At 43.6% G+C, this 25,996-nt stretch overlaps 2 protein-coding genes across 15 annotated transcripts in view; both read left to right on the forward strand.

Annotated features, from left to right (window-relative positions):
* Window positions 1–625: 625 nt before the first annotated feature.
* LOC129209682 (torsin-1A-interacting protein 1-like) lies at window positions 626–16,954 on the forward strand. Of its 3 annotated transcripts, XM_054834466.1 has the most exons (6): window positions 636–1,329; window positions 1,655–1,723; window positions 5,239–5,358; window positions 6,670–6,726; window positions 9,282–9,341; window positions 10,417–16,954. In XM_054834466.1, exons 1-6 carry the CDS (start codon window positions 933–935, stop codon window positions 11,217–11,219), a joined length of 1,506 nt encoding a protein of 501 aa, XP_054690441.1. In that variant the 5' UTR covers window positions 636–932; the 3' UTR covers window positions 11,220–16,954. The 3 variants fall into 3 exon arrangements, with proteins under 3 accessions (XP_054690442.1, XP_054690443.1, XP_054690441.1); XM_054834467.1 differs by lacking the exon at window positions 9,282–9,341 and having other exon boundaries at window positions 626–1,329; XM_054834468.1 differs by lacking the exon at window positions 1,655–1,723 and having other exon boundaries at window positions 629–1,329.
* Window positions 16,955–17,948: 994 nt separating this feature from the next.
* CEP350 (centrosomal protein 350) overlaps window positions 17,949–25,996 on the forward strand; it is a 77,430-nt gene continuing 69,382 nt past the window's right edge. For all 12 annotated transcript variants that reach the window (XM_054834452.1, XM_054834451.1, XM_054834462.1 and 9 more), the window contains exon 1: window positions 17,949–18,145. The gene's annotated coding sequence lies outside the window, so the exon portion shown is untranslated. The remainder of the gene's footprint in view (window positions 18,146–25,996) is intronic.

The following is a 25,996-nucleotide window of genomic DNA, read 5'->3' on the forward strand; positions in this document are numbered from 1 at the left end:
TTTCCTGTCTGAGCGCATGGAACATCTACCCTGTTTACAGCCCTGTTTACAGCCCTGCAAATAAGTAACATCACAAACGTGAGCGTACGCATTCCGGGGCATTGGAAATTTAGATAGTGCCATTACAGATGTCACTATTGTCTTCCCCAAATCATCTTTTTCATAAAGAAATCCCTTAGGATTTGTTTCCAAACTACTCCCGAACAGTTCGCTGCCCTGGTAACCATCTGTGCGGCGGTTACAGAAAATGTCAGCGCATCACCAAAAGATGGGACGACGAGGCAGACGCAGGCGTGCGGATCTTCCACGCACAACCCTCGCGCGCGCTGTGCTCCCACCCGTGGGCACCTTTCACTCGGAGCACCCAGCTCCTTCCGACCGCGGCGGGACAGACCGCCATGCAGCCGGGGACCCCCTCTCCCGCTCCGGCACGGAGGAGGCAGCACCCGGGACCTCGCGGAGGGGGGATCCCGCCGGCTGCCCGAGCCCCGGAGGCTCCGTCCGCGCCTCGGCCCCTCAGGTGCGGGAAGACAAACCGCCTGCCGCGGCCGACGCGTCTCGCCCAGCCCCGGTGGGCCGGGACCGCCTGCCTGAGCGGGGCAGCGGGCCCAGGCCCGCCCGGAGGCCTCGCCGAGCCCGGCCTTCCCTCAGGGGCCGCCCCCGCGGGGCCCCGCCGGGCTGGGGGGAGGCCGCGGCCGAAGGGGCGGCTCGGCGCGCCGGGCGCTCCCTCATTTTTTTCACTGGAGGGCAGCCTCGGCGCAGCCGGGCCGCGAGAACGGCTGCTCCCCGCCGCCCGGCCCTCCCTCGGCCTCCTTCCCCGCCGGGAAGCGGCGGGGCACGGCGGCAGCGGCGGCAGCAGCGGCGGCGGCCCTGCTCCCCTCAGCGGGTAACGGGGCGGGGGGGGGGGGGCGGTGGCGGTGGCGGCGCGGGCCATGGCGGGTCTGCCGCTGTACCACGTGACGCCACGGCGCCCCCTCCGCGCGCAGGCGGGGTCTGACGGCGACGCGGCGGAAGCGTCGGGCGCTGAGACCGCCCCGCGGTGGGGCCGGCGGGAAGTGAGGTTTGCCGAGCCGCCCCCGCCGCGGGAAGGCGGCAGCTTCGTTCCCGCACGGCGCGGAGAGGCGGTGGGAGGCGGCCGGGGCAGGGGGCGACGGCGCCGCGGAGCGGTAGCGGGCAGGATGGTGGGGGGGAGCGACGGGCAGGCTCAGCCGGACGCCACCGAGCTGAAGCGCAGGCGGAAGAGCCCCCGGTTGGCGGCGGCGCCGGCGCCGGCGGAGGAGGCCGAGGTGGAGGCCGCGACCGAGCCCGGCCCCGGTGGGGCGCTGGAGGGTGAGCGCCGCGGGCGGGCGCAGGGCCGCGTGGTAGATCCCGCGGTTGAGGGCGCGATGGGGCGGCGTGAAGTGGGGCGGGCGGGCTGGCTGCGGGGCAGGGGTGTAGGTGCAGCCCGGGGTCGGGGGGGCGGGGGGTGTGTGTGTGTGTGTGAGATCGACCTACGGGACTGAAACGGGGGGTGCTCCCCTGCACAGCCCCGCTGGAAACACTGGGGGAGCCCGGTGAGTCTGAAAGGGGTGTTTGGTGCTCCCGGGCTGCAGCCGGTGGGGCTTGAACGGAGCTGCCCGGCCCTGCCGCGCCCTTCACCAGCTTCTTGTTCCAGGAGACGATCGTCACTTTGGGATTCCAGACTCCTTGACTCGACCCCCTATAAAAGCGTGTAGATCGGCAGGTAGGTTTTAACTCGGAGAGGTTACCGGGGGGAAATGAGAGCTTACTGGGGTTTAGCTCCTTTGCAGGTTTTACCGTGGTTCTGGCGTACAGGCGAGGAAATCCCTCTGCGGTTGTTATTCCATATGTAAGTGATGAGGAGTGCTTCTCGGTCTTCCAAAATGATGGGTGCACTCCGAAGCCCTTAGGTGGCTGTTTTACCTAGTGCGTCGCTTGGAATAGTGTTTTATCACAGCATTAAAATGGGGAATAACCGATTTCACTAACACCGCTTTGTTTTTAAAGGCTGAATTTAAATAAAGTAGCTTGAGCTGCAAAAACAGATCGCTGTAAGACTGCTCTGTGCAGTGAGCAACGTTGCTTATGAGGAAGTGCGTAACTGGGGCTTGCTGGTCCTTTCTCTGAAGCACCAAGCATACGTTGGTACTTGTTCTTGGATACTGTTAGCTCTGCATGGCACCTTCTTGTTTCTTTATTGGATGAAAATTATATCCTTCTCAAAACTTGAGAGCAATGCTAACTTTCTGTAATGCGGTCAAGTGGCTGTAGCCTGTCATTCTAGCAGAAAACTGCAAGAAAATTGTACTTCCTTTCCTTTTACTCTGTTGGTCTATTTTGAATTGCACTGTATACAGCTATTCTCCATTCCCATCTATATTCTTCGGACAGGGCTGTTGCCAAGCGCTTGTGACAGCCGCAGTGCATGGCCTTAATTATGTGGCACAGCCCTTAAAAAAATTCTGCTTCAGAAGCAGAATTTCCAGGAGGCGTGGAAAAATCTTATCTTGAGGGAGGAAGAGAGAGGTTATGAGTGTTTCTCTGGGAAAGTACAAAGGTTTATCTGAAGAAAGCTGTGGGAAGCTGTTGCTAACAGAGTGCTAACACACTTAGTATTTTAAGTGTGGCTGGGCTGCTTTAGGAGGTATAGCTGAGCAGATCTTTTTTTTTTTTTTTTTCCTAATGTAGACATCTCTAAAAATTAGTTTGGGGGAAGACGTGTTCTCCCCCACCTCCCCGAGCTCTTAACGGCAGTATTTGATTATATTCACAACAGGCATAAAAGTACGAGAGACCTTAACGCTTTATACAGAAGAGAAGGGTAATTCCCCCACTCACAATCCTCCTACCTGTATCTATGGAGTGTTGGGGGGTTTTTTGCAGAGTTTAGGGGAATGCAGGGTCTGTGAGGCAGGGGAGATTTTTATAAGGACATAATTGTCAAGCTTCCCTGAGAGCAGAATGGAAGCAAAACCACAACTTGAGAAACTGGTTTCTGGCTTCTGCTTAGAGGTTTTAAATATAGATTAGAAAACTTGCTTCCAGAGCTAAAAAGCTTTAAGAGCTCACAAACCTTGCCTTGAATCAGGCATCTTCTAGATCAGATATATGCTAGAGATAAGTGCTAGCAATCTCCATTGAAGTTGTCTTAAAATATGAAAGTAGAGTGTGCGACTGTACGAGTTACAGGCAGGTGCTTGGTGGTTTTGGCACTCGAGTTTGTGCTGTCTGTAGTTGCTGTGGAACATTGGAACATGTGGAACATGTTGCAGGCTTATCGCTGTGTTGAAAAAGATTGAACCCCCAGGGATAGATATGTACTAGACTTAACAAGTCCCACTGTTAAAATAGCAGCTTTATATTTTGGTTTATAAACCTGTAGTTTATGAACTCACAGATTTCTAATGCCTTTGATTAAAGTGGTGTATGAAATGGGGATAGTGAGAAGATCGCCATCTCTGAGGAGGTGACTGTGCAATAGGTGGGTGGCTAGCAGATTTCAGGTGGATTGGAAAATCCTTGCTAGCTGCCTGGGAGGCAGGAGTGATCCTTTGGGTAGGAGGCTTACGGCCTTGTAAGGAAAGAACAGGCATGTCTGGACTGGAATTTATATATATTTCTAGGGAAGATAAACTTCATAAAGGGGGAGTTTACTTTTCTCTTACAGGATGCCGTGGGTGCTGTCTGCTTGCACTAATACTCTCCCTGTTGGTGATACTGTCAGAGAAGGTGCTGATTCACAAGCTGTCTTCTTGTGAGAAATGATGGTGTATATATTTAAATCTTTCCTTTTTACAACAACTTTTAAGAACGCTTTGAGAGACACAGAGTACTGATTGAGGGGGGAGGAATTAAAAAGTATGGACTGCACGAGTAGCCCTCTTTAGATTCATAGATCTTTCTGGTCTTGTGATTACTAGCCACCACTACTAGTGAAATTTGTCCTTGCGAAACCTCAGTACGTAGTGAAATAATATGGGTATGTTGTTTGGCATTCCTGAAAATCAAGTAATTTGGTGAGTACCTTCATTCTTAGCTTGGTGGGAAATCAGTCCCTTAACAGCCTTTTAAGATGGTTTTGAAAATATATGATCCCGCTCACCATGTGCAAATACTTCACTGTTGTACCTATGACTTAATATCTTAGTTTAAAACTTAGAGTTTTCTCCCCTGTTTGTGTTTTGGGTCTGTTTTGTTTTGTGGTTTTTTTCTCCTTTGTATGCTTCACATACACTGGCATACTAAAGCTGCCAGAGCATATTAGAAATAGGCTATGTTTTCTTTTCTTGAAGTAAAATTAATAAACACTAGGTGGCAAGCTGTGTGTTGCCCTTGTGCGTATGGTAAAAGAGCTATAGAAACACATTAAACCCCGGGAGGACCCAGTCCTATTAAAAGAATAAAAGGACTTTATGCTTTCAAACCTCTTCTCCTGGTGTTCTGCTTTTGGCTGGCTTCCTAGCCCTGACCTTTGCTCTGTGACTCCTGTCACCTTACAGGGCTTTATTCTTTCCAGTTAGTAACATTAACTAAGTTGGGTTTCAGCATCTGAATGGCTGTGTAATTTGGAAAACAATCTGAAAGCGTTGATTTAGTTTCTTCCCAGCTACCTGAGGGGATTAAGTTAGGAGCATAGGTGCACTAGATTGCAATTATGGTTAATGAGAAGGAGACCCAACTAAAGGATGGCTTGGACTACATAAAAAGGAGACTTATGTTCTATATTTGTTTCTCTCTCTTTTCCCCTCTGCCTAATGCTGTGGAAGACAGCGCAATTATTGTTTGCAAGTTGTGTGCCCAAAGCTGGGGGGAAAATTCTCTTTACTCCTGTGTTTGTGTATTTACTAGTTTACACTGAATCCCTTTAGTGTAAGGCATTTCCTGGCTCTTAGCATTTGGTGTGTTGATGTCTGGGGTTTTTAAAGTGTTTTTAAGCCAAGGATTCCTAAAAATAAAAAAAAAATATGTAAAAAAGTAAATGCATGTGGTGGTGTAGACAGCTATATTTGTAGTGAACTCAAATTTACCATAAGCTTTTCAAGTCTTAGTTGCTTTTTTGGTTACATTTTAAGAAAGTAACTCTTGGGACATCACAACTTGAAAATCACTGATTTAGGTCATGTATGTTCTGAAACTGTGTCTTGGTCCCTTCAGTTTTGCGATGTTACAAGCACAAATTATACTGCACCTATATCAATCCTCTCTTTTTTTTTTTTTTTTCCTTTTGCCTTGTGACAGGCAGTTCTTCAATTTACTTTCTTCAGGAGAATCTGATAAAGGAAAAAGCAAAGGCTTATGACAGTAACGAACCCGAGACACCAGCAGGGCTTCAACCAAACATTTATACGCTGTCAAAAGGTAACAACACCAGTTTTATCAGTACCTTTTCCATGATGTGACAAATGATTGCTTATATGTGCTAAACTGTCATTCTTTCAGTTCTATTACAAAAGAGGGAGTTGTTGAGTTGAAATCTGAATGGATGAAGTTTAAAAAAAAAAAAAATCAGGGTGTATTCCTGCCCATGAGTCAAATTAAAACTGATAGCAGTATGACAGTCAAATGCTTGGGTGTAAAACCTTGAAGAAAGCACAGTTTTCAACTTTGATACATAGCTGTCTGTTTTTTGAAAAGCAAAACAAAGATCCACTCTTATAACAGTTTTTGAAGCAGGTATGATGTTACTTATCTTTTTAATTGCCTCAGGCAATGCAAAACAAAACTGTTCTTTTTCTAAAAAGATAACTTACTTTTGACTTTAGCGGGGGGAAGCTGACTATACCAAGTGATTTCAAAGTGAGGGAGCACTTTTTCTCTTCAATTGCTCCGAGATTTTTCTTGATGTGTGTCACAGAAGCAATAGGAAAATACAGTGAGGAAGAAAATAAGGGATACTTTTTAGTCCAGCAGAAGGTAGTTAGGTTACTACAGGTGGTTCGAATACATCCAAAAAGATACACTATGTAAGGGAGGTTTTTGGGAGAGCTGGTAACTGGTCAGAGGGCGAGGGTCAGTAACAGTCCTAATGACACAGTGTTTATGGGAGAGCACTGAAAGCAATCGGGAGCGCAGACTGACAAAACTCGAATGTGAACCGGGTAGCTGAGACGTGCACAAGAACCCATCTATCGCAGCCTGCTATTTCCCAGGTGCACATGCAGGCATTTTGCTCGGGCAGCTAAGAACGTGCCCATGTTTGCTGGAGCCCCTCTGGTCTGATAGCAGTGTTGTTAAGGTGGTAGCTTTACACTGTCTATTTTTGGGGTTGGTTTTTTCCCTCCTGCTGGAATGGGTTTGGTTTCAGAAGTAACAAATCTGGTACCCTCCATTAGCAATCACCTAATCCTCCCCATCCTTTGCATTTGATTGCTATTGCATCATTACTTTTCAAAAGAAAAAATAAGAACGATAATTTTGTGTCATATTAGGAAAGGCAGGGTGAAGGGCCAAATTAAGCCCTTTCTATTAGATAATAGTGGCTTTCTCCATCTACAGAGGGTCCAAGAGGCTGTCATACAGCACAGACTTGGTTTGGCAGTACCTCATATAGTCCTTCCCTAAATATCTTTGAAAATTTCATAGAAAGAGCTAAAAGCATGTATGGCTTGTCTGTCTTATTCTGACCTCTGATGTGATAACCAAGTGCTTTCATCTGTGCTTTGGTTTCAGAAGGAAAGGCTGACTTCCTTGAGAAAAATCAAGAGCACTCTTCAACAACATCACAGAGTAAGTAAAAAAAAAAATAGATACCTAGTCTTTCCCTGTAATTAAGTGAAAAGTACAGGATTCTTTTCCTTTGCTTACGGTTTTTCCTGTGCCCTGGGACAATCTGTCTGGCAAGGCTGAAAGGGACCCAGGAGGCACATCCAAATGGAAGCTGGAGAAGGCAGCGCATTCCAGAGCCAGAGCCCTTCTCTGAGGTTATTCAACTTGCTGACCACAGAAAATGACCCACTTTTTTTCTTTTTTATTTCCCTCTCTCTTTTGGCTGGGTTAGTAAACTTGTGGGACAATCAGTAAATGCAGAGCATGTACTAGTGGGGCTTAGCTGAAGAAGGGAACAAAACCTTTACCTTTTGGTAGCAGTGAATGTTAGATTAGTTTGTACGTATCACCTTCCCTTCTAGCCTTTCCCCGAGTAACGGTGGCCTGCTAAGATTGAATTACTTGTCTTATACTCCTGGAGAGGAGCAGCATTTTTCTTTGCTGGCAAACTCCAGGCTGTTCATCTAATGACCTTGTGTTCCAGATTTTTATCTTTGGCTGTTTTTGTGGATTTGTTGCTTTGGGTTTTTGTTTGTTTTTCCTCTTGGAAGAGTACTTGAAAGAAGAGGGGGGAAAAGTGTTCTGAATTCTTAGTAGCCTCTGTTCTTAATGTCTCGGCACTTGTTTCTTTCCTGAACAGATATAGATAAACTAAGTCTTGTAACCCTGGGGGGGTTGTTTGGAGGTTTTTTGAGGGGTTTGTGTTTGTTTTTTTTTTTTAAAACCACAGTGCCTTTCAGAAGTGAAGTTTGTCTTGTGGTAGCTGCACATTTGTGAAAAATGAATTGATGCAGGAAGTTCTTGCTAGTTTGGTACTTTTTCTTTCCTGTGCCAGAGGTAATAGGTGCTGCAGAGTGACCAGTTGTGTGTTGGGTGAAGAACTGCGGAAAATCACTTGAAACTCTGAAAGCTGTAAAGTATCTGCAGAAGTTACACCTTTTGAGTTAGGCAAGACAAATAATTTGCTTGGCCTTTGTGCAAATTGTGTTGTAAAGAAGGCGAGATTCTTAGGTAGGATAGGATCTGGTTTTAGACTGTTTATTGAAATATTTTTTTTCCTTTAGAGTATGAATCACAGCTGCCTCCTAAATATGAAACCTAGTCTCTGCAAACGGGGCTACATTGTAAAATATTACAGAATTGAGGTGATTTTGATCTGTTAACTATTGGAAGACTTACATAAGCTTAGCCAGTCACAAGCTCCATGTCTGTGCCCTATCGAGGTGGGGGGTTGAAATTACAGAATAGCGTAGCTCATTAAGCCAGTTAAGCTCTGGCTTAAACCAGAGCTGCTTTTAGCACCTTCTGCGATTACATTCATACAGAAACAAGGTTATAGAATTTATTTTAGTGTTCTTGAAATAACTACTGCAGGGTGTGTTTGGTCAATTTATTTTCAATAGTGCCATTGACAGTACCCTGATTTGGTTATATATTATTAAAGAGCCTTCAGCTTTGAACCAGTTGCCATAGTTCACAAGGAGCCAGAAATTTTCATGTCTTTTTAATTAACTGACTAAATGCAGAAAACATGCTGACCGATAATTGCACTGTATATATTCATACTGGTCTCTTGGGAAAGTTGTTCATAACACTCTTCTATGGATAATGTCTCATGTACTTTGTTGTCTAAGCCCATTTAAATAAATAGACCAAAAGTATATTTTGAAGTTGAAAGCTTGCATTTTGCTTTAAAAGCATAATTCATCCCAAGAAACTGACTACTGATGAAGCAGGCTTCTGACCCAAGCTAGATGGAGGGGATATGAGACTATGCTTTTAACATACTACTTTGCTTTTGCTACTTGTGTCTTGCATTATGTTGTTTTTCTAATATGTGTGTTAATTGAACTTCCATTTTTCTGTCCCTTAAATTCTTGAGCAAAATCAGGAAACTTAATTGGGACATGGGATCCTTGTGCAGAAAATAACAGGTTGTGAAATCTCTGCCATTTCATCATCTTGTACTTGAAATGCACCCCTTTTTATTTGCATAACTTTTCAAGAGTTACATATCTTTGCGGGTGATTTGTGATAGGTTGGGGACTTGCACTTTTTATGCGAGATTGTCAAGATGGCTTAAGAGCAGATGTTTGGCAAATGGTGTAGATGGAGAGTTGGTCTGCCAGTTGAATGGAACTTCTCAGCCTAGTAATAGAGGTGAACGTGTCATTTCCCTTTTTCAAGACTATCCTTGCCCGAGCACAGGAAGGCGAGTGATGCAGAAAAGAACAGAAAGCCCCGTACCTGATACAGCCGTATCCAGGATGAGCTCACAGCCTTGCCTTTGCTCCTACTTAGCAGGGTTTGCTTCAACAAGGTATCATGCAAGGGTGCTTTTTTAACCTTCCTGTAGGCTTTCTAGAACTTTGTACATAAAAGCATAAATAAGAACAGCTTTTCAATGAAAATAACAGTTTGGAAATTTCAACTCCTTGCCATATTTCACACTGCAAGATTGGTTAGAATTGTTGTCTTAGTATTTTTCTCATGTTCCTTTCTTATTCTCTTAACAGGCAGAAGTAAATTTCGAGATCAGGCCAGTATAGGGAAGCAGTCACAGCCTTTGGCCAAAAGTAAGCCTTCTGCTTTCACTTCTAGTTTATGTGTGTGTTACATTTAACCATTTTCATGCCTGTCCAAGTATTAGATTTCCTGGTAGCTGGTGTTAAACTGAGGGTCCTTGCCAGAACAGATGACTGGCTTGCCTAGGGCATGTGTTTTCAGCACTAAGGAAGTGTCTTGTATAATGGGTAACATTTCCACCTGAATTTAAGGTCTTCCATCTGTAGTATTTACAAGATTTGCTGTAAGATTAAAACTGAGGCAGGCCTGGTGTTCTTATTTAACAGTTGTTGTGTTGCTGTCCTGATAAAAGACAGGATATAAAAAGGTAGCATAAGGTATACAGTTCTTTCCTGTTTCCAGGGAGCTTGGCATATTTTGTCAGTAATTTTACTGGGAACAGAATCAAGCCTTATGCTTGTAGTAGGTCAAACAAGTGTTAATTTAACTGTCCAAATAAAAAAACAAATCAAAATATCTGATATTCTGTATGCTTCCTGTGCACTGTTTGTTGTGTGTACTCTTTGTGAAGCTGACTAATCCAAAGACCACAAATGTTTTCTGATAGTGTTGATCACCAGTGTTTGAGATGCAAACACTGCTGCAGAAACTAATTTTATCTTTATGGGTATAGGGAGGAGAACGAACAACACAGAAACCATTCTGGTGATGCCAGGTTTTGTATAGGGCCTTTTCTGCAGAGTCTAAATGCAGGAAAAAGCTTAAGCTTTTTCAGAACTGTTTTAAGCTCTTAGTTTGGATATGATTAAATAGAATGGAGTATTGACAAACTTTCAGAAGAGCTCCTCTATCAGAAGAATACCCAATTTCTTAGTCAATCAGAAAATGTGTAAAAAAAAAAAGTCCTTTTTTAAAGCTGTCACTTCACTAAGTTGCTAAAGAAGTTCAAAGTTGTTGGGTTTTTTAACTAGAACATCATTGTTATGCTCTTCAGCTGCTGCACCAGTAGCTTGAGAGTGGGATGAGTTCATTGAATTCTACTGTTTCCTCTTATTTTCCTCATTTGTTGACCTCTGATTCCTTTTAAAACATTGTTTTCTTCTTGTTTGCTCCTCCTTTCTACAGATGATGGTGAATTGCAGAGTGGATTTCACAAGAGCCGGACTTTGTTACTGTTTCTGTTAATTGGTGTGCCATTGCTTTATGTCCTGTGGAGTGAAATACCAAAACTTCTAGATGCAACTTTGTCAAGTAGAGATACTCAAATTCTGCAAGCGTTTCGGGCCCGGATGAAGAAACTTAAAAATACTTACCAAAGTCAGGACCCCAATCTGTGGAAAAGAACCCATGTGTTCCTTGAGAAACACCTTAATGCTTCCCATCTGCATTTGGAGCCAGCCATCTTACTGTTCACAGCTGGCCAAGAAGCTGAGAAAGCACTGAGGTGCCTAAGTAATGAGATTGCCGATGCTTTTGCCTTCTCCCAGAATGCTACTACAATCAAAATTAACGGGGCAGACAAAGCCATATTGGATAGTGACATTGTCAAGCTGGAGGTAGATAATGAGCTCAGCTCTGGGTTCAGAGAAGGCAAGAAGGTAGCAGTGGTGCATCGATTTGAGTTACTGCCCGCAGGTTCCACCTTAATCTTTTACAAGTACTGTGACCATGAAAATGCAGCTTTTAAGGATGTGGCTCTTCTGCTGACAGTTCTCCTGGACGAGCAGTCGCTGAGAAAGAGCCTCACTTTGCAAGAAGTTGAGGAGAAAGTCCGGGATTTCCTCTGGGCGAAGTTTACCAGTTCAGATGTTCCTAGTTCTTATAATAGCATGGACACAGATAAGCTGAGTGGACTGTGGAGCCGTATATCTCATCTTGTGTTGCCTGTTTGGCCTGAAAAGGGCCTCCTTGTGGAGGGGTGCACATAAAAGTTATCAGAGAGGACTTGGGAAAGGAGGAAGACAGAAAACGTATGTTGCAATGGCTGAACAGGGAAGAGCTTACTGCACCTGCTGAGCTCAGGCATCATACAGGCCTTTCTGTGCAAAGAAACTCCACCAACTGGCAGGGTTGTTTCTGCTAAATTAACTCTGACTTGTCTGAATCAACTGCAGAATGTAAGCAAGGAACTTGCTGGTTGTTGGTAAGTTGCGTTCAGTGACTTATTCAGGCTTGGCGTCCTGGAGCTGGAAGTAGGTGTCCACTGGTGCAGAACCACTCATCTGCTTCTGAAGCTGTCTTGAGGCACTATTGGCTTTGCTGTGAGGATCCTTTGCTGATGGTGCATAAAGCTGGTATCGCGTTTGACAAGGGGATAGGATGCAAAAACATCACCTTCATCTGCCCGAATTGCTTACTTTTCTTCTAACATAAGAAAAAACCTAAACTGAAAATGATGATAAAGCAATGCGAGTCTAAGCACAAGCTTTTTCTTGATCCATCTGATCACAACATAGATGTCAGCTGTCTCTGGTGACTTCTAGAAATGGCAAAATTGCTTAAAAGATAGTGACTTGTAGAGAACCTTTCAGCAAGCATTTCTTCCTTAAGTGAGCCTGCCCCAAACAGTTCTGGAAGGCGAGAAGAACTGAGGTATGAAGGATTGCTTGATGTTAGTAGTACTGACGTCAGTTGAATAATCCCTCAGCACCTCTCTGCCTCACTGCTTCCAGGAATTCTCTGCTCTTTGTCAAAGTTTTGCAAGTCTTAAAATTTGGAAGGAAATGATAAAATGTCAGTCGTGTGTACTAAAGACCTATTACATCTCCTTTCCAAACAGAAGTTTAGGAAGATACAGATTATTTCTCATTTTAATAAGATGATTATTTTTGCATAAAGAGAATTTATTTATTTGTCATACTTGGTATCCTAGAAAAATAACCTTTCTTCATGTGTCTGCATATAACCTGCTGCTTGCTGTATAAGCTTCTAGTGAAGGCTAGATTAGCAATGCATGTTTTTAAAATACATTTTTTTTAGTGCCTCATGCTGAGAATCCCTTGCACCAGACTGAAAACATGTACTTGTATCTATTGTAAGTATTTTGTGTACAACATAAGAGAATTGCAGCACTTCCATTTCACTGCCATTAGTGTATGCTCTTGAACTATTGGTTTGTGTGTATTTGGTTTTATTGAGTATGAAGGAACATGTAGAGGCTGCTCTCAAATTAATAGGACATTTTCTTGTAACACATGAGAGATTAGTGGCTCTTGGACCCATCCTTTATTCACAAGCACTTTGAGCTGTCCTGTTACAAAAAGTCCTTAACCAGGAAAACCTCTTGAGGTGCTGGAGCTTCTGGCTTCTTTGCGCAAGTAAAGGTTTGGGGTGTGACGTGGAACGGCCAAAATTACCTTAAGCATATAAAAGAACACAGTTTGACAGAGACAGATCTGTGGTCACTTATACCAGAGATGGATTTGTTTTAACCACTGAGAGCCAGCAATGGATAGTGCTTTTTATTTTAATGGCAAGAAATAGAAACAGTAAAAAGACATGGAAGTGCTGCTGTTCTGGATGTTTAAGAATAGCTCAGGAAGGAAAAGATGGCATTTACATTTTGGACATTTCACTGGACAAATGTTTTTTAAGAAAACAACTGTGACTTATTTCTGAGTGTGTCCTGATAGCATATCTGTTTGTATATTATGTAAACTATTTTAGTAATCATTAAAAATAAATTTACTTGTTTGTTTTAGAAGCTGTTTTATGATTTGCCCATTGAATTTTAAGCAGTCAGACTTTGTGTTTTTACATGTTTAAGATTGTTCCTTTTACCTTTGACCAAATACAGATGCCTAAAATACAACCTTTTGCAAAATTTAGAACTTTTAAGAAACTTGAGTGGGGTGGTAGATACTGGGATGCAGATGTGTGTATTTGATAACATCAGGGCTTTTCTCTAACAGGGAGCACTTCAGGAAATGGTAGTAGCTCTGAACTGTGTTTTACTTGGTATGCTTGTACTAATTCCTCAGTTCTGATTTCAGCTGGAACTAATAATAAGATATGGTTCACTTGTTTGATTAGTCTGGTACAGGAGTCAGCAGCTGACAAAAGGGATGACTTCATTCTTGTTCCACTCCTAACTGCATGTTCCTGTACCTCTGCTGTTGCAAACTAGTGCGCTGTGAACGGACTGGAGGGACAGTCTTACTAAAAACTAGCTTAGGAAAAAAGTATATAATTAGCAGAATTGGCAACCACAAAAGAAGACTAAGTTATGACATGAAGGCAGGAGATTCCATGCTCTTATACAAATAAAATATATGTAATCGAGGATATTTTCTGTTTCTAAAACTGTTCCGCCCCCAATTATGGGGTACTAAAGAGCTATGTTCCCGTAACAAGACAAAATAGGAAGGTGCCTGGAAACTAAAGACTTAATGTTCTACTTAATGTTGTGCCAGACAAAAGAGAATCACTTTTTTGGTTAACTGTAGAGAAGAGTGAGGTGTGTTTCCAAATATATGGTGTGCTACTTAGTCTGGAAAAATAAATCAAAAGCAAAATGGTATAAACAGTAGCCTCTTCTGGAGGAGGGGAAAGGCTCAGGATTAGAAGACTGTTCCTGCTGTTGAAGAAGTCAGCCCTTTTTGTAGCTGTTTGTGGCTTTGTCCTTAAAAGACTGACATTAAATATCCACAAGTACTTAATGCAGATCTCATTAAGTAACTCCTCCTCAGCCAGAGGTGAAGAGTAATGTCTGTCTGTGTTGCTCAGGCAGCTGATTACTATCCTTCTTGTATAATTATTCCATTGCCTGCAGCAAACATAGCCATTTGATGTTTTCCAAACTGTAAAATACTTTGGCTTCTTCTTGAGAAATCTCACTTTTGAAGTGAACTGTCCCTAACTGTCAGCAGCTCAGCAAATTAAATAGTCTGCAACAGCAAAAATGTGCTTATATAGAGCAAAGACACCAGCTCTGGCCTTGGGACTGAGAAGAGGATGCTTCTTGTTCTGTGGGCTTACAGCACACAAACGGGGCAGAACACAATCTTTTGGGGAGCTGAACCAGCTACACACCAATTTGCAGACAAAATTTCCAGCACTCTGCAAATTGGACTGGAAAACACAGTCAAAAGTGCTCCTTGGGTTGCAAGCGGACAGATCCCTGCAGCTGGCGAGAGCCCCCTTGCAGGCAGGCAGGCGAAAGGTGGAGCGTGGTCCCACCTCTGCTCCCACTGCCACCTCTGTGCACCTGGAGGATGGCAATACCCATATTGCCTTCAGCAGTGGATGTTGTAAAAGGGATCCAAACAATGGTGCAGCCCTGTCTGTTGTTACCTTGTCTCTCACACCTTACTCAGAGTCATGTTGCGCTGAGCAGTGGAGTTTTGAGCGTGCTAAGCGGGTTCGTTAAAAGGACTAATTTTTTCCCCTAGTTTTTCATACCACAAAAGCATTTCCTCATTTTTCACAAATTAAAAAAAGTCATGGTTTTCATATCCTTTTTTTTGAAAAGGTATTTGTTTTGCACTAATAATTGATTCAGCTCAAACTGAGTGCAAAAGGCAAGGTGAGCTCTGTGTTCAGGTAGACATAAAAGTTTTTGCTGTACAGAATGCAGCTGTACACATCTGCAGTGCAATCGCCAGCATGCTGTATTTAGGCAAAAAGAATCTGGTTTTGGAGGTTTGTAATGATATACGAACAACTTGCCAGATTCTGTGCTAAGACTGTCTGAAAAACTCTCGAGAACAAATCTGAAACGATCCCTTTCTTTTATAAGCCCAAATTGCACAGAAACAATTTTTCATGCATTGTTTCTGCTGTAAGACAAACTGCAAAATTGCAGGAGTACAGAGAAGGTGTAGGGGGGGGCTGTTCCTGTAGTCCTCACAGCTGTCCTGTGTCCTGTTTTATTGTCAGCTCCTGACAGTTGGACAGCCTGGACAACCTCATTCCATGTCCAACAGGTGGAAGCACCCTTCCCCAAATTCCTCTGTGGCTCTTGGAAGCTGTGTCAGTCAAGGCAAGGGGGGAGGGAGTCTGGGGGGCTCCAGCCGATCTTTCGGCTGCAATAGCCAGCTGCCCCTTTCTAATTTTAGAAGGGGTGTGCAAGAGTAGTATGGAGTGGAAAACTTTCCAAACCTCTCTCTTAAAGCTGCAATAACCAAGTTAGCGTAAGATGAGATGGTGGCTCTTTACTTTTAACTTACTATCTGTCTCCATTCACCGCTTGCAGTGCTCAGGCAGTGCTTGCTGTGCTTATCTCCTTTGCTTTGCAGTTTAGTGAGTAATTCATCAAACTGGAGTGTGTTCAATTCTTCCTTTTCTCTCAGCCGTGGCTGTTTGCAGGTAAATGGTTTCTTTATTTCTAATCTTAGAGAATTTCACTAGATGACTGCATTTTCTGTAAGAATGTCTTTCTCTTTTTTCATGTGATGTTTGCCTGTCAGAGCTTTCCGTTCACTGGTAGGGAATCTTTGAAAAAATCACCTAAAGTTTTACGATTAAGTTCCACTGACAGATACAGAGAATAAATAGAAGCCACATAGAAGCAAAACCAGTACACAAACATTGCCTTTTAATTTTGACTGACTGAAAACAAATGATTTTCATGTTTGAGAAAATTCTAATGTGATGCCTTGTTTGCCTGGAGATGAAAAGGAGGAGCATGAAACTAGATTAACCACTTCCAAGCAGAAAAGAGAAACTATGTTTGAAAGCATAATTAGAGAGGTAGTGCATTACAAAAGTGCTGAGTAATTTAAATAGCCTGCCAATCCAGCAATATTAAGCAGTAAATTTAAACAAACACTAGGTGATGACAGGGAATGTAATAATTTAATTTGCCCTAGTCTATGATCAGGGCTCCCATACACTGTAGTAATATTGTTTTCATTGACTGAAATTGTCATCGTTGCTGTTATTATTATTTACAGTCTTCTCCTGCATTTGGGAGGAGTGGGTTTGCTCTTTGAGGACTCAGGAGGGAATTAGGCACTACTTACCATTTTTTCCCATTGGAGCTGTGCTCGTCTTTTGGTGTTCACGTATTTTTTTTCTTTTCCTTCGTCTGGTAAAACAAAATAGTTTTCAAAGGTTTAACCACTGACATCTCAAGCTTACCTCTTGTTTCAAAGGAGGTATGCTTATGCTGGAATATATACTCTGTAATTAGTTTGTGTATGTAAAAGAGCCAAATTAAGGTTAAATGGGTATCCTGTAATTGTGACATGATTAAGTTCTGCATTGCCTAAGTAATGGTCTCTCAGTGTTTAGGGTGTTTTCGTATGGTGTTCCCATATTGGAATAATTTATATGCAAAATGTTGACCATTCACAAGAGGAGAGGCTATGTAAAAATAGTTTAATCCTTTTTAGTTAAAAAAGGGAAAGGAGAAAAAAACCACCCAAACCTCCAGTAGTTTTAGTGATCCCTTGGTAGTTGGGGTAGGTAACTCTCCACCCCCGTGCTCCCCCAAGAAATTTGGCATTGATAGTCAAACAGTCATACTAATGACTGAAAACCAGACTCTGGTGAAGTTGTAGACAAGCCCTGAAGGAGACATTCCCAAAATAACTGTAAGAAGAATTTATTTTTTCCTATTCTAATGACTTTCCTTCTTCAGTGGAAGTAATTTTGTTATAGTTGGATAACATCTTAGACCTATTTTTGAAACGTGGGTTGTTTAAATGCATCTTTGGAGTGGAATCTGTGCAAAAGAAGATAGTATACTAACAAACTCTTCCGGGTTTATAATGACTGTTAAAAAGTGAAATTAAGCCAGCGGTACTCAGTCATCTCCGTGAAGTTTTGCAAATGCTGTTTATTTAAACTTAAATTTGGCAAGTGGGAGACTGTAATCAGAGCTGCTTTCATTTTGGAAAAAAAAAATATATTTTTATAAAGATGACTTAGCTATGAATACAAATGACTCAAAAAATGGTGCCCTAGTTTCGACTGGAGCCGCTTCAGGAATGCCAGCATCAGCGTTGGCACCGCTCTGCAGCGGCGGTTTAATAAACATTGCGAAGTTCTGTTCTTGCATCAAAACCCAGAGCTCTGCCACAGCTCTTTATTTTTAAATGATTTGCATGTGGACTGAACCGGCAAGTCAAGCCTGCACACCCGCGGAGGGGTGGGGGAGCTTTGAGGAAAATACTGGAAAACGACATTTTTCAGAGGCTGAGGGAGGGTCTGGCGCCCAGAGAAGCCTGAGGGCTCGAACCTCCCCGGGCCTGTGAGGTGACAGGGACCCGGCCGCCCCCGCCCCGAGCCCGGGAGCCGACGGCGGCCGCCTCGCCCGGGGCCGGGCGCGTCGCTGCGTGGGCTTCCCGGGCACCATGAAAGGTGCGCTCGGCCAGCGCCGCCCTCAGCCCTTCCCGCCGCCCGGGGTACACCTGCAGCGCGCCGGGCGCCGCTCCTCACCTCAGCCCGGCCTCGGCTTCAGCAAGGTAGGCGGGCTGCGGGGTCGCGCGCGGAGGCGCCCCGGGGGAGAGCCGCGCCGCCCCACTGCTCGGCTGCGGCCCGCTGAGGCGATGGGGCCGCGCCGCACCCAACATGGCCGCCGCCGGGAGTGAAGAGAAGGCGGTGGGCAGAGGGGAGCGGCGGGACACCGCCATGTTGGGAAGGTCGCCGGCGGGGCCGGTTCTCGCGAGACTTGGCCGGTCACTCCCGCCCTGCCCCGCGCCGCCGCTCTCACCGCCGCCGCCGCTCCGTGTCAGTCGTTGGCCGGTAATGGCGGCGGGCTGGCGCCGCTGAGGAGGCTGCGCGCCGGCGGGCAGCGGAGCCGATCTCGGGGCGCCGCCAGTTCCCGCCGCCCTTCTCTCTGTTTCTGCGGGATGTGTCGGGACCTGCCTCCGGGGCGGCGGGCGTCGATCGCCACCGTCGCCGCGACCAGGTGAGGAGGCGCCGGGAGCGGCCCGTGTCGCCGCCCCAGGCCGCGCTCGGCCCGGCGCCGCTGGCGGCTGCTGTCCCGCTAGGGACTGGGGCGCCGAACGAGGTGGAGCCGGGGCGGGGCCGGCGACGGGGGCCGGGTTCGGCCGCTCGCGGGGGCTCGGCGGGCCCGGCCGGCGGCCCGGAGTGCCGGCGACCGGGTGGTGCTGCCGGCTGTCACTTGGCTCGGGCTCTGCTGGTGCCGCCGCCGGGCTCCGACGTCCTCTGCTTTCCCCCTCTTATCCGTTAAGTCTCTCTTTTAGTTTTAATTTGTTTTCTACTGCTTATTTTATCAGGGGGTAGCGGAGGAAGGGAGAGAGTAGGGGAGCTCTAGTTTCACTGTTGTCTTTCGCCTTGTATGGGAAAACCGCCGAAACCGGGTTTTTTCTGTGAAGCTGTGCTGGGTCCGGCTCGTTGTCCGCCTCCCGAGCCCGGGCGGGACGGGCAGAGCACGGCTGGTCCCCGCTCCCCTCGGGAACCGTCCCGTTGTACCGGCTCAGGCTTGTGACGGCGCCCCTGAGGTTTACACGCTGCTTGTGCCTGTGCCGTGGGCTCCCTGCCCCGGGACTGGAGCTGGCCGGGCTTGGCGGGGGAGAGGTCCGGGATCGCTCGGTGTCTGCCCGCTGAAAGTGCTTCTTACATCCCCGGGTAACAGCTGCTCCAAGCGTTTTCTGCCTTCATTGGTGCCATTCATTTGGGCTGTCGTTAGCATAAAGCTTTTTATACTAGTATGACCGGCTTTTTTTCCTGTGGATACAGTTTTCTGTCATATAATGCCTGCTGTTGATGTAGTTTTTCTGTAATAGTTTGTCTTTTTCTGTCTTTGGATATAAGCTGTAACTCAGCAACCAGGAGTCTCCTGGCGCGTTGTGTACGTACGTGCATGTAGAGGTTTATGTGTCAAATAGCTTCAATGTGTAGGTGAACACTCTGGTGTCTTGCACTTGAAAATTTATAACATGACCGGTCAGTTCTGTATTTTTGTCATCTTAAACTACTTCACAGGGCTACAGAGTGTACAGGCTTGAAAACCTGTTCAAGAGTCAGCTGTGACCAGAAGCGTAGTACGTGTGCAGAGCTGTAGACGGTCGGGCGCTCGTTCGTTGAGTTGCATGTGAGCTCAAAACATTCTGTCAGACTGTCTGCATGGACAGCCTAAGTTCCGTGAACTGCTCGCTCTTTCGGATAGTTCTGGTTGCTACAACAGTTTCATTAGGTAATGCTTTAGATAATTAAACGCAACTGAGGGTGTGGCCACGCGAACACTGTAAACTGTTGAAGGCTTCAGTTTCTGAGAGTGACGCTAGTTTAAACAAAGGTATGCTGCATCCACTAAATAGAGCAACTTAATTTATGTAGCAATGACGCATTTCTACGAGGGGCCAGGGTACTGTGGAAATTATACTGCTGATTGGTGTAGATCTTCTGGTAGAAACCCTAGGCTAGGTGTGGTGGCAACTGAAAGAATATGACTTTAAAACTATAAAACGTTTTGTTCGCATTAATTTGTTTCACTGAGCCGATGCATAGCTTAAGTTTGCCACCGTACCACTGGGAAGACTTTACAGATATAATAGTCCCAGTGTGGACGGTGTCTTTCATGTCTTGAAATAACAAATCAGCGATTTGTGCCACCATAATAAAAGCATCCCTTGAATGGATAAGAGTCTAATCTTGGAATTGTCTCCTCTTCTACTCTAAAGATTTTGTTGACTCAGGTAAAATGAACTTTCTGCACTTTTCTGAACTTTCTGAACTTTTTGCACCTCTCTACCAGATGCACTGCTTGTTTCTGCTAGAAAGTTATGTTGTATCAAACAGTGTGCAGAAAGCCATTAATGTGATTAGTCTCATTGACTTAAGTGTGCCCAGATGAGGCAGTAGTCCTATTTATGTCTTTAAAATTAGACATGCATTTGAAGTCAGGAGCATTAGTGCACATAGCGCTAGATCTATTTCATAGTGCTGTATCCATGGCAGTTAGGTGAAGCTGCATGATGTAAGGTGAGCGAGCATGATGTTTTGCTGCTGCTTCTTTTCCTCCGCTTTGACCAATTCTGGCATTGACCGTGCAACAACCTGGTTCAGTTTTGTAAACTGGTGGAAAACTAACCCAACAAAAAAAAAGTGAGTAATTTTCTGCTGGGTTAGTGAGTTGAACTGGCTTGTGACGCAGTCAGGTGAGCACTGCATCTATCACAGAGGAGTGGCAAGATTGCTAGGGAAGGTAGGGAGGAACGTGTGCATTCCTTCATCCCTGTCAAGTTGCTAAATCTGTTCAACTCTACCTTAGAAATTTACATCAGGAGCGTGACTTTTTTTACCAGTACAGCAGCATTGTTCAAACTGTGCTACTGATGTACTTAAACTAATGTAATTCGTGCTATTCAAGCAAATATGAGAACAGGTATAGTGGTATAATAATGATAACAGGAGGGGTTTGGTAGTTGAGTGCAGAGAGAAAACTTTCCCAGTACAGTAATATGTTAGGCATGTGGCTGGATCAGAATGAGTGTAAAATTTATCCATAGATGTAAGTGCTTGGAAGACATATGTGTATCATCGTGCTAATGATATAATAGACTCTAATGGACTACTCGATTGAGAATAAAATTACTTGTATGCGTAAGTCTGAAACCTTTGTCAATATACTGGAGAAAGAATAGAGCAAATAAATTAACTAATCAATTATACTAGGTCAATTGAAACTTACTGAATGCTAACAGAAATTCTAGCTGTGTTTTAGCTTTGTAAGAACACTCCTCACAGAGGGCAGAATTTCACACTAAGTCCGATCCATGGCAAAAGAGTATAAAAGTTTAAATAACAGTTACATTTTTCTCTGATATTTTCCAGTCATATTAACATGATGTGTTATGTTTGCTAATAGCAATTCCATTGGGTGGAATTGTGCTACTATAACAGAAAAGTCTAGATATAGGCTTTAGGCACTTAAAACTTTTAATGGGATTGAATTATTTAAATATGAGAAAATATTTTATTGCTGTTTTTAGCTAGTTCAAGAAGAAACGTTCTCTGCAGGGTCTTAGTACCCGTCTTTGTAATGCCAGGTCACTTTTCAGCCTGTCATGAGGTTGTGGGGTTTTTTTATGTCTCATGGTGTTATTGAGACACTTTTCAGATGCTACGTCTTAATGCAATTTCAGAACAAAGGCATCAAACTTGAGAAAGTGACATTTGGAATATTTTCCCTTAAGTTTCCATGCATTTTATTCTTCTTTGAAAGAAAACAGTGATCGGTCTGCAGTTGACACAGCTGCAGGTGCAGTTGCTGCTCTGCTCCTATGTCCTTGGTACTGTTGAGCAGTTGAAAGCTGTTGTTGTAGCCCTTCAAAATTGGCAGGTCTGATTCTTGTACTTGGCCAAGAGGATTGCCTGTAAGTTCTAAGAAGAATCCCTCAGAGTGGAAGCGTTCCTTGTGAGATGAAGAGTAGTGAATGCTGGCCTTTCGAAGACAGGACTTGTTGAAAAATTTGAGCATATTCTGCTGAATAGAAATCTGCAAGAATTGAAATCTTCTAATCTGCAGAGATGGAACGAGTGAACTCGTGTTATGAGGGCCAAGGAAACAAATGCGGGAGTATTTTATTTGTTCTTGAAACTAGGCTATGTTGCTTATTTTCTTTTCTGTCATAAATGCAAACATCTTTGAAGTCAAAGAAAATACAGAACTTCTGAATGGATAGGCAAACCCTCGTGTGCATCTCCTTAATAAATGGATGCATTCTCTGTGCCTTTGTACTCTGATTTCTTCATGAACAATGAATCAAGTTACGCTAGCTGTCACAACATTCATTTCAATAGATTTCCTCAGAGTACCTCCTAGCATGTGATGCAGCAGAGCAAGACATTGAATGCATTTTACTTTTAATAAAACCACTAATCCATTTTTTTAGTACCAGCTGGGGTGGGGGTTTTTTTCATCATTTTTACATCGCTTGTCGTGAAGCAGGGACACTTCTGCAAGTTGCCATGTCTTCTAATAGCAGAAGTGGGTTGTAAATGTCCATCCTCAGTGTATAGTTGGAGAGAATCAGATTCGGTAATGTTTCATTTATAGAAAAATCTTCACTATAGTTTGGATGCAAATTTAGTAGCTGACTGATGCTGGTGATTTAATCTTAGAGCTCATGAAACATACTCATATTTTTCTACTATATTTTCTGACACCTGATGGATGTATGACTGTTGATGTCATTTATTTTCCTGGTTAACAGGAACATGGACTTGATATTAAAGGGGATCAGGCCCTTGTAGTAGACATCACAGTAAGATGTGAGAGTAAGTCGACATCTTTGGCAGATGCAGCAGCAGAGCAAGTAAAGAAATACCAACATCTTAAAGATCAAGTTCAAGAACTGATGAATGCAACTACTATTCAATTCGTGGGATTTCCTTTGGGAGCACATGGGAAGTGGTATCAAGGCACTCTATTTGTTTTACTTTTGAAGCTTTTTTGCTTTTAATTACTGTTTTCCAAAGTCATAATGATTAGAATGTGAGTTCTTCTGGTATATTTACTGTTTGCATTACAAGGCAAAATACTGAATATTATCTAAAATTGTAGTCATTCAGAGCAGCTAACATTCACAAACTCCTTGGGCATTACTGGTGTTTGTTACTTCCAGCTTTTCCTTGCATCAGCTTTACACAATTGTGTCCATTGTCATTACATACAGCCTCGCTCGTGGGGTGCAGTGCAATCTGGACCAGTAAAATATTTCTAAGTCGAATAGTATTCGCAGCCAGTCAGATTAAATACTAGCAAAACTACCTATAAAGGCACTCTGAATAGTTTGAACCCATTGGCTCTTTAGCTCAGCACCACTTAAAAATCATGAGAAGAAAAATCTCCAACGTTGTAGGAGAAATAATTTTGGAGGAGCAAAGCAGAGATTACAGACTCAAGGTAATGTGGTGAAGTGTTAAGATGAAGTTTGTGCCTGTGAAGCATTGTGCAGTTGGAGTCGTACTTGGATTTTGAATATTAACTTCCTTTCAGAACCTTTGCCCCTGAAATACATTGCATTTTTATTTTGAAGGCTTATTCTATAAATGAGCATTGAAAGAAGGTGGGGGGAGGACCCATGTGATTCTGCAGAGTCAGCTAAAGATTTTGGAGATGTGGTGCTTTTTTGACAAAAAAGTCACGCATTTGTTTGTTGGACTGGAACGCGTCCTGAGGAGGTCAGTAAATCACCTGCATCTAATTGCTTTGAGAGACAGTTTTCTCAAAATACATTGAGGCCAAAACCCCAGAAGTATGTTACTTTTGTATCAAAAAACATTTTAAAAGCCCATAAACATAACAAAAAAAAAATCTTAGAACAATGTATTATGAATATTTTTAGCTTTCATTTAAATGGGATAATGCCACATGGTGAAAGCTCGGATTCCAGAAAAATGAGTAGGTAAAGGTATTTGTATTCCAGACTTGAGCATATCATCATAAATTGTATTCTGTGGTATTTGAGGAGACATGGAAAGTGTTTCTGTCGTCTTTAAATAGAAATTCCATCACTTTCAGTGGGCTGGCTCAGAAAAATAGTTTGCTTGACTAGATCCGATTGTGTCTGTCCACCTGTGTTTGTCTGTTATTGCCAGTAATGCAGAACTGGAGCTGCACAGCCAGGAGCTCCAGACGGTCTTCAGGCTTCAGAAGTCAACTTTCAATTATTTGTACGTGAAAACCTAAAACATTTTTGTAAACAGGAAAAATCATCCCTAAAACCTTTAGTTTGTTTCTGTGTCCATTTCCCCCATGGACAAGTTGCTTTGAGCGAGGTGTGGGTGCAGTGGGACACACTGGATCAGGGCGTATAGACCCCAGTGGTACCTCCACTGGTAAGAAGGTGGTAATGGGAATGGTTCTCATTTTCCCCAGTCCCACTTGCTCTCCTTGAGGTAAAGGCAATAGCAGCTTCAAGCATTTGCTCTTGGGGAACAACCGTAGATTATGATGCGTGACAGCAGGACGGACTGTTCCTCAATGTTTCCATTCCTTCTCATTCTGCTTGCATGGAGGTTGTAGCTTATGATACGCCATAGCTGAAACTAATAAAGCAAAAAGACTAAAAAAACTACTTTTAGACCTTACCAGATTCCCAGTCCACTTTGCTTTACCACATAATCCCGTTGACTTGACGCCTGAATAAGGCAAGAGAGACCAAGACATAAAGAAAGGATAAGGTGGCTTCTTTTATTGGCACTGCTGCCTTTTGTAGCTTGAACTGTGTGGAGCGCTGGCCTTGTGCACCATATACCCAGTTTGTAGCAAACCCTGCCACTTTGGGGAATATCCCTTAAGAATATCCCTTAGAAGGCAATATTAATAATTTGTTTCTTTCCCTGCTCTTAGCAAAGCTTCATCTTTTCTTTTGTGGTATCCTTTTCATGTGTTTTTATAAGAAACAGAGTCTTGAGGAATACTGTTCCCTATGCATACTGGGGTTTTTTTTGTGTAACCACTAAATAACAGTGGGTGATCTCTTGCTCATATTCTCTGCCTTCTCTGAATCTGTATGATTCAGTTTCCTCTCCCGTTTCCTTGTTTCAGTGCCATGACTTTTGAGTTTCCTCTTTCCTTTTCTTACCCAGGCTGTGCCACTAAGAAAAAAATCATACTGAGGATACTTGGAAAAACTTTACAATTGGACTAATATACCAGTTTCATTTCTTCCTTTTTGCCGCTTTATGCCAGTTCTTCAAAAGTTCACTCCATTTATCTCTCCTTCCTGTCTCTTTCCATTCTCTTTCTTTTTATATTCTGCTTCTCTCACCACTTTCCTTTTACTTTTTCCCAGCCCTGTTTTTCATCTCTTCACATTTTTGTGTACCTTTGCTAAGTATGTTTTACTTTCATATTTCCCATTCCTTTTAAAATGCTGTCCTCTTAACTATGTTGACTTGTTATTTTGTTGTCTGTTGTACCTTTTAATGCCATCCTTGGTAGGTTTGGTAGTAAATGTAGTGCTGGTTTCTCATCTTTTTTATTTGGCAGTGGTTTTCTCTTTGTTTCCGTTCCCTCCTGTCTGGTGTCTGCTCATGTGCTTTCTGTCAGTCCTTTTCAGTGTCTTCCCGTAGGAACAGTGTTTGTGGAAGAGTGTGTGTGGAGTGTGTGTCCCAGTTTCTTCCAGGAGTTTGGGGTATATCCTTTTCCTGGTAGTTTACACTTAGGTCCTCATCTGCAGCGGTTCTGCTGTGCCTTCTTTCATGCACTCTTTTTTTTTTTTTTTTTTTTTTTTTTTGGTCTTGGACAAATGAGTAGAGAATGAGATGGACATTTCATGAGGGATTGAAATGTCAGAACAGAATGGTGTTTGTATCTTAACCATTCTCCCAAGACAAGACTTGGCAAACCAGCCTGTAATGAACCTGTGTAGGATGCTGTGTCTACTAATGAACAGCCAAATAACCAGGAGATCAGTTCTGCTGATTCCACAGGCTTCTACCTTTTTTCAACAAACCTTTAAGATCCTCATAGCCTCATCCAACCTGCAGTTAACCTTTTGCCATCACTGCTGTCCCACAGAAGTTCTTTGGCATTTCATATGTTGAGCTGGTTTTTGTGTGTGTGTGTCCTTTCCTTTAAGATCTATATTAAATAGTGATGGATCATTTAGTTTAGCAAAAAAAAAAATTTCTGAAGCAGTCATTTCAGAGTGTAATTTTTACAATGTATTTAATCTTCTTAGTTATTCATGCAACATTGAGACAACTTTTGTGTTGATATAAAATGCATTTTCAAATATAAACTCCCTTTGCATAAATTTTAAGTATAGTATTATTTTTTAGT

This window comes from Grus americana, chromosome 8 (genome assembly GCF_028858705.1).
Source record: "Grus americana isolate bGruAme1 chromosome 8, bGruAme1.mat, whole genome shotgun sequence".
Lineage (NCBI taxonomy): Eukaryota > Metazoa > Chordata > Aves > Gruiformes > Gruidae > Grus > Grus americana.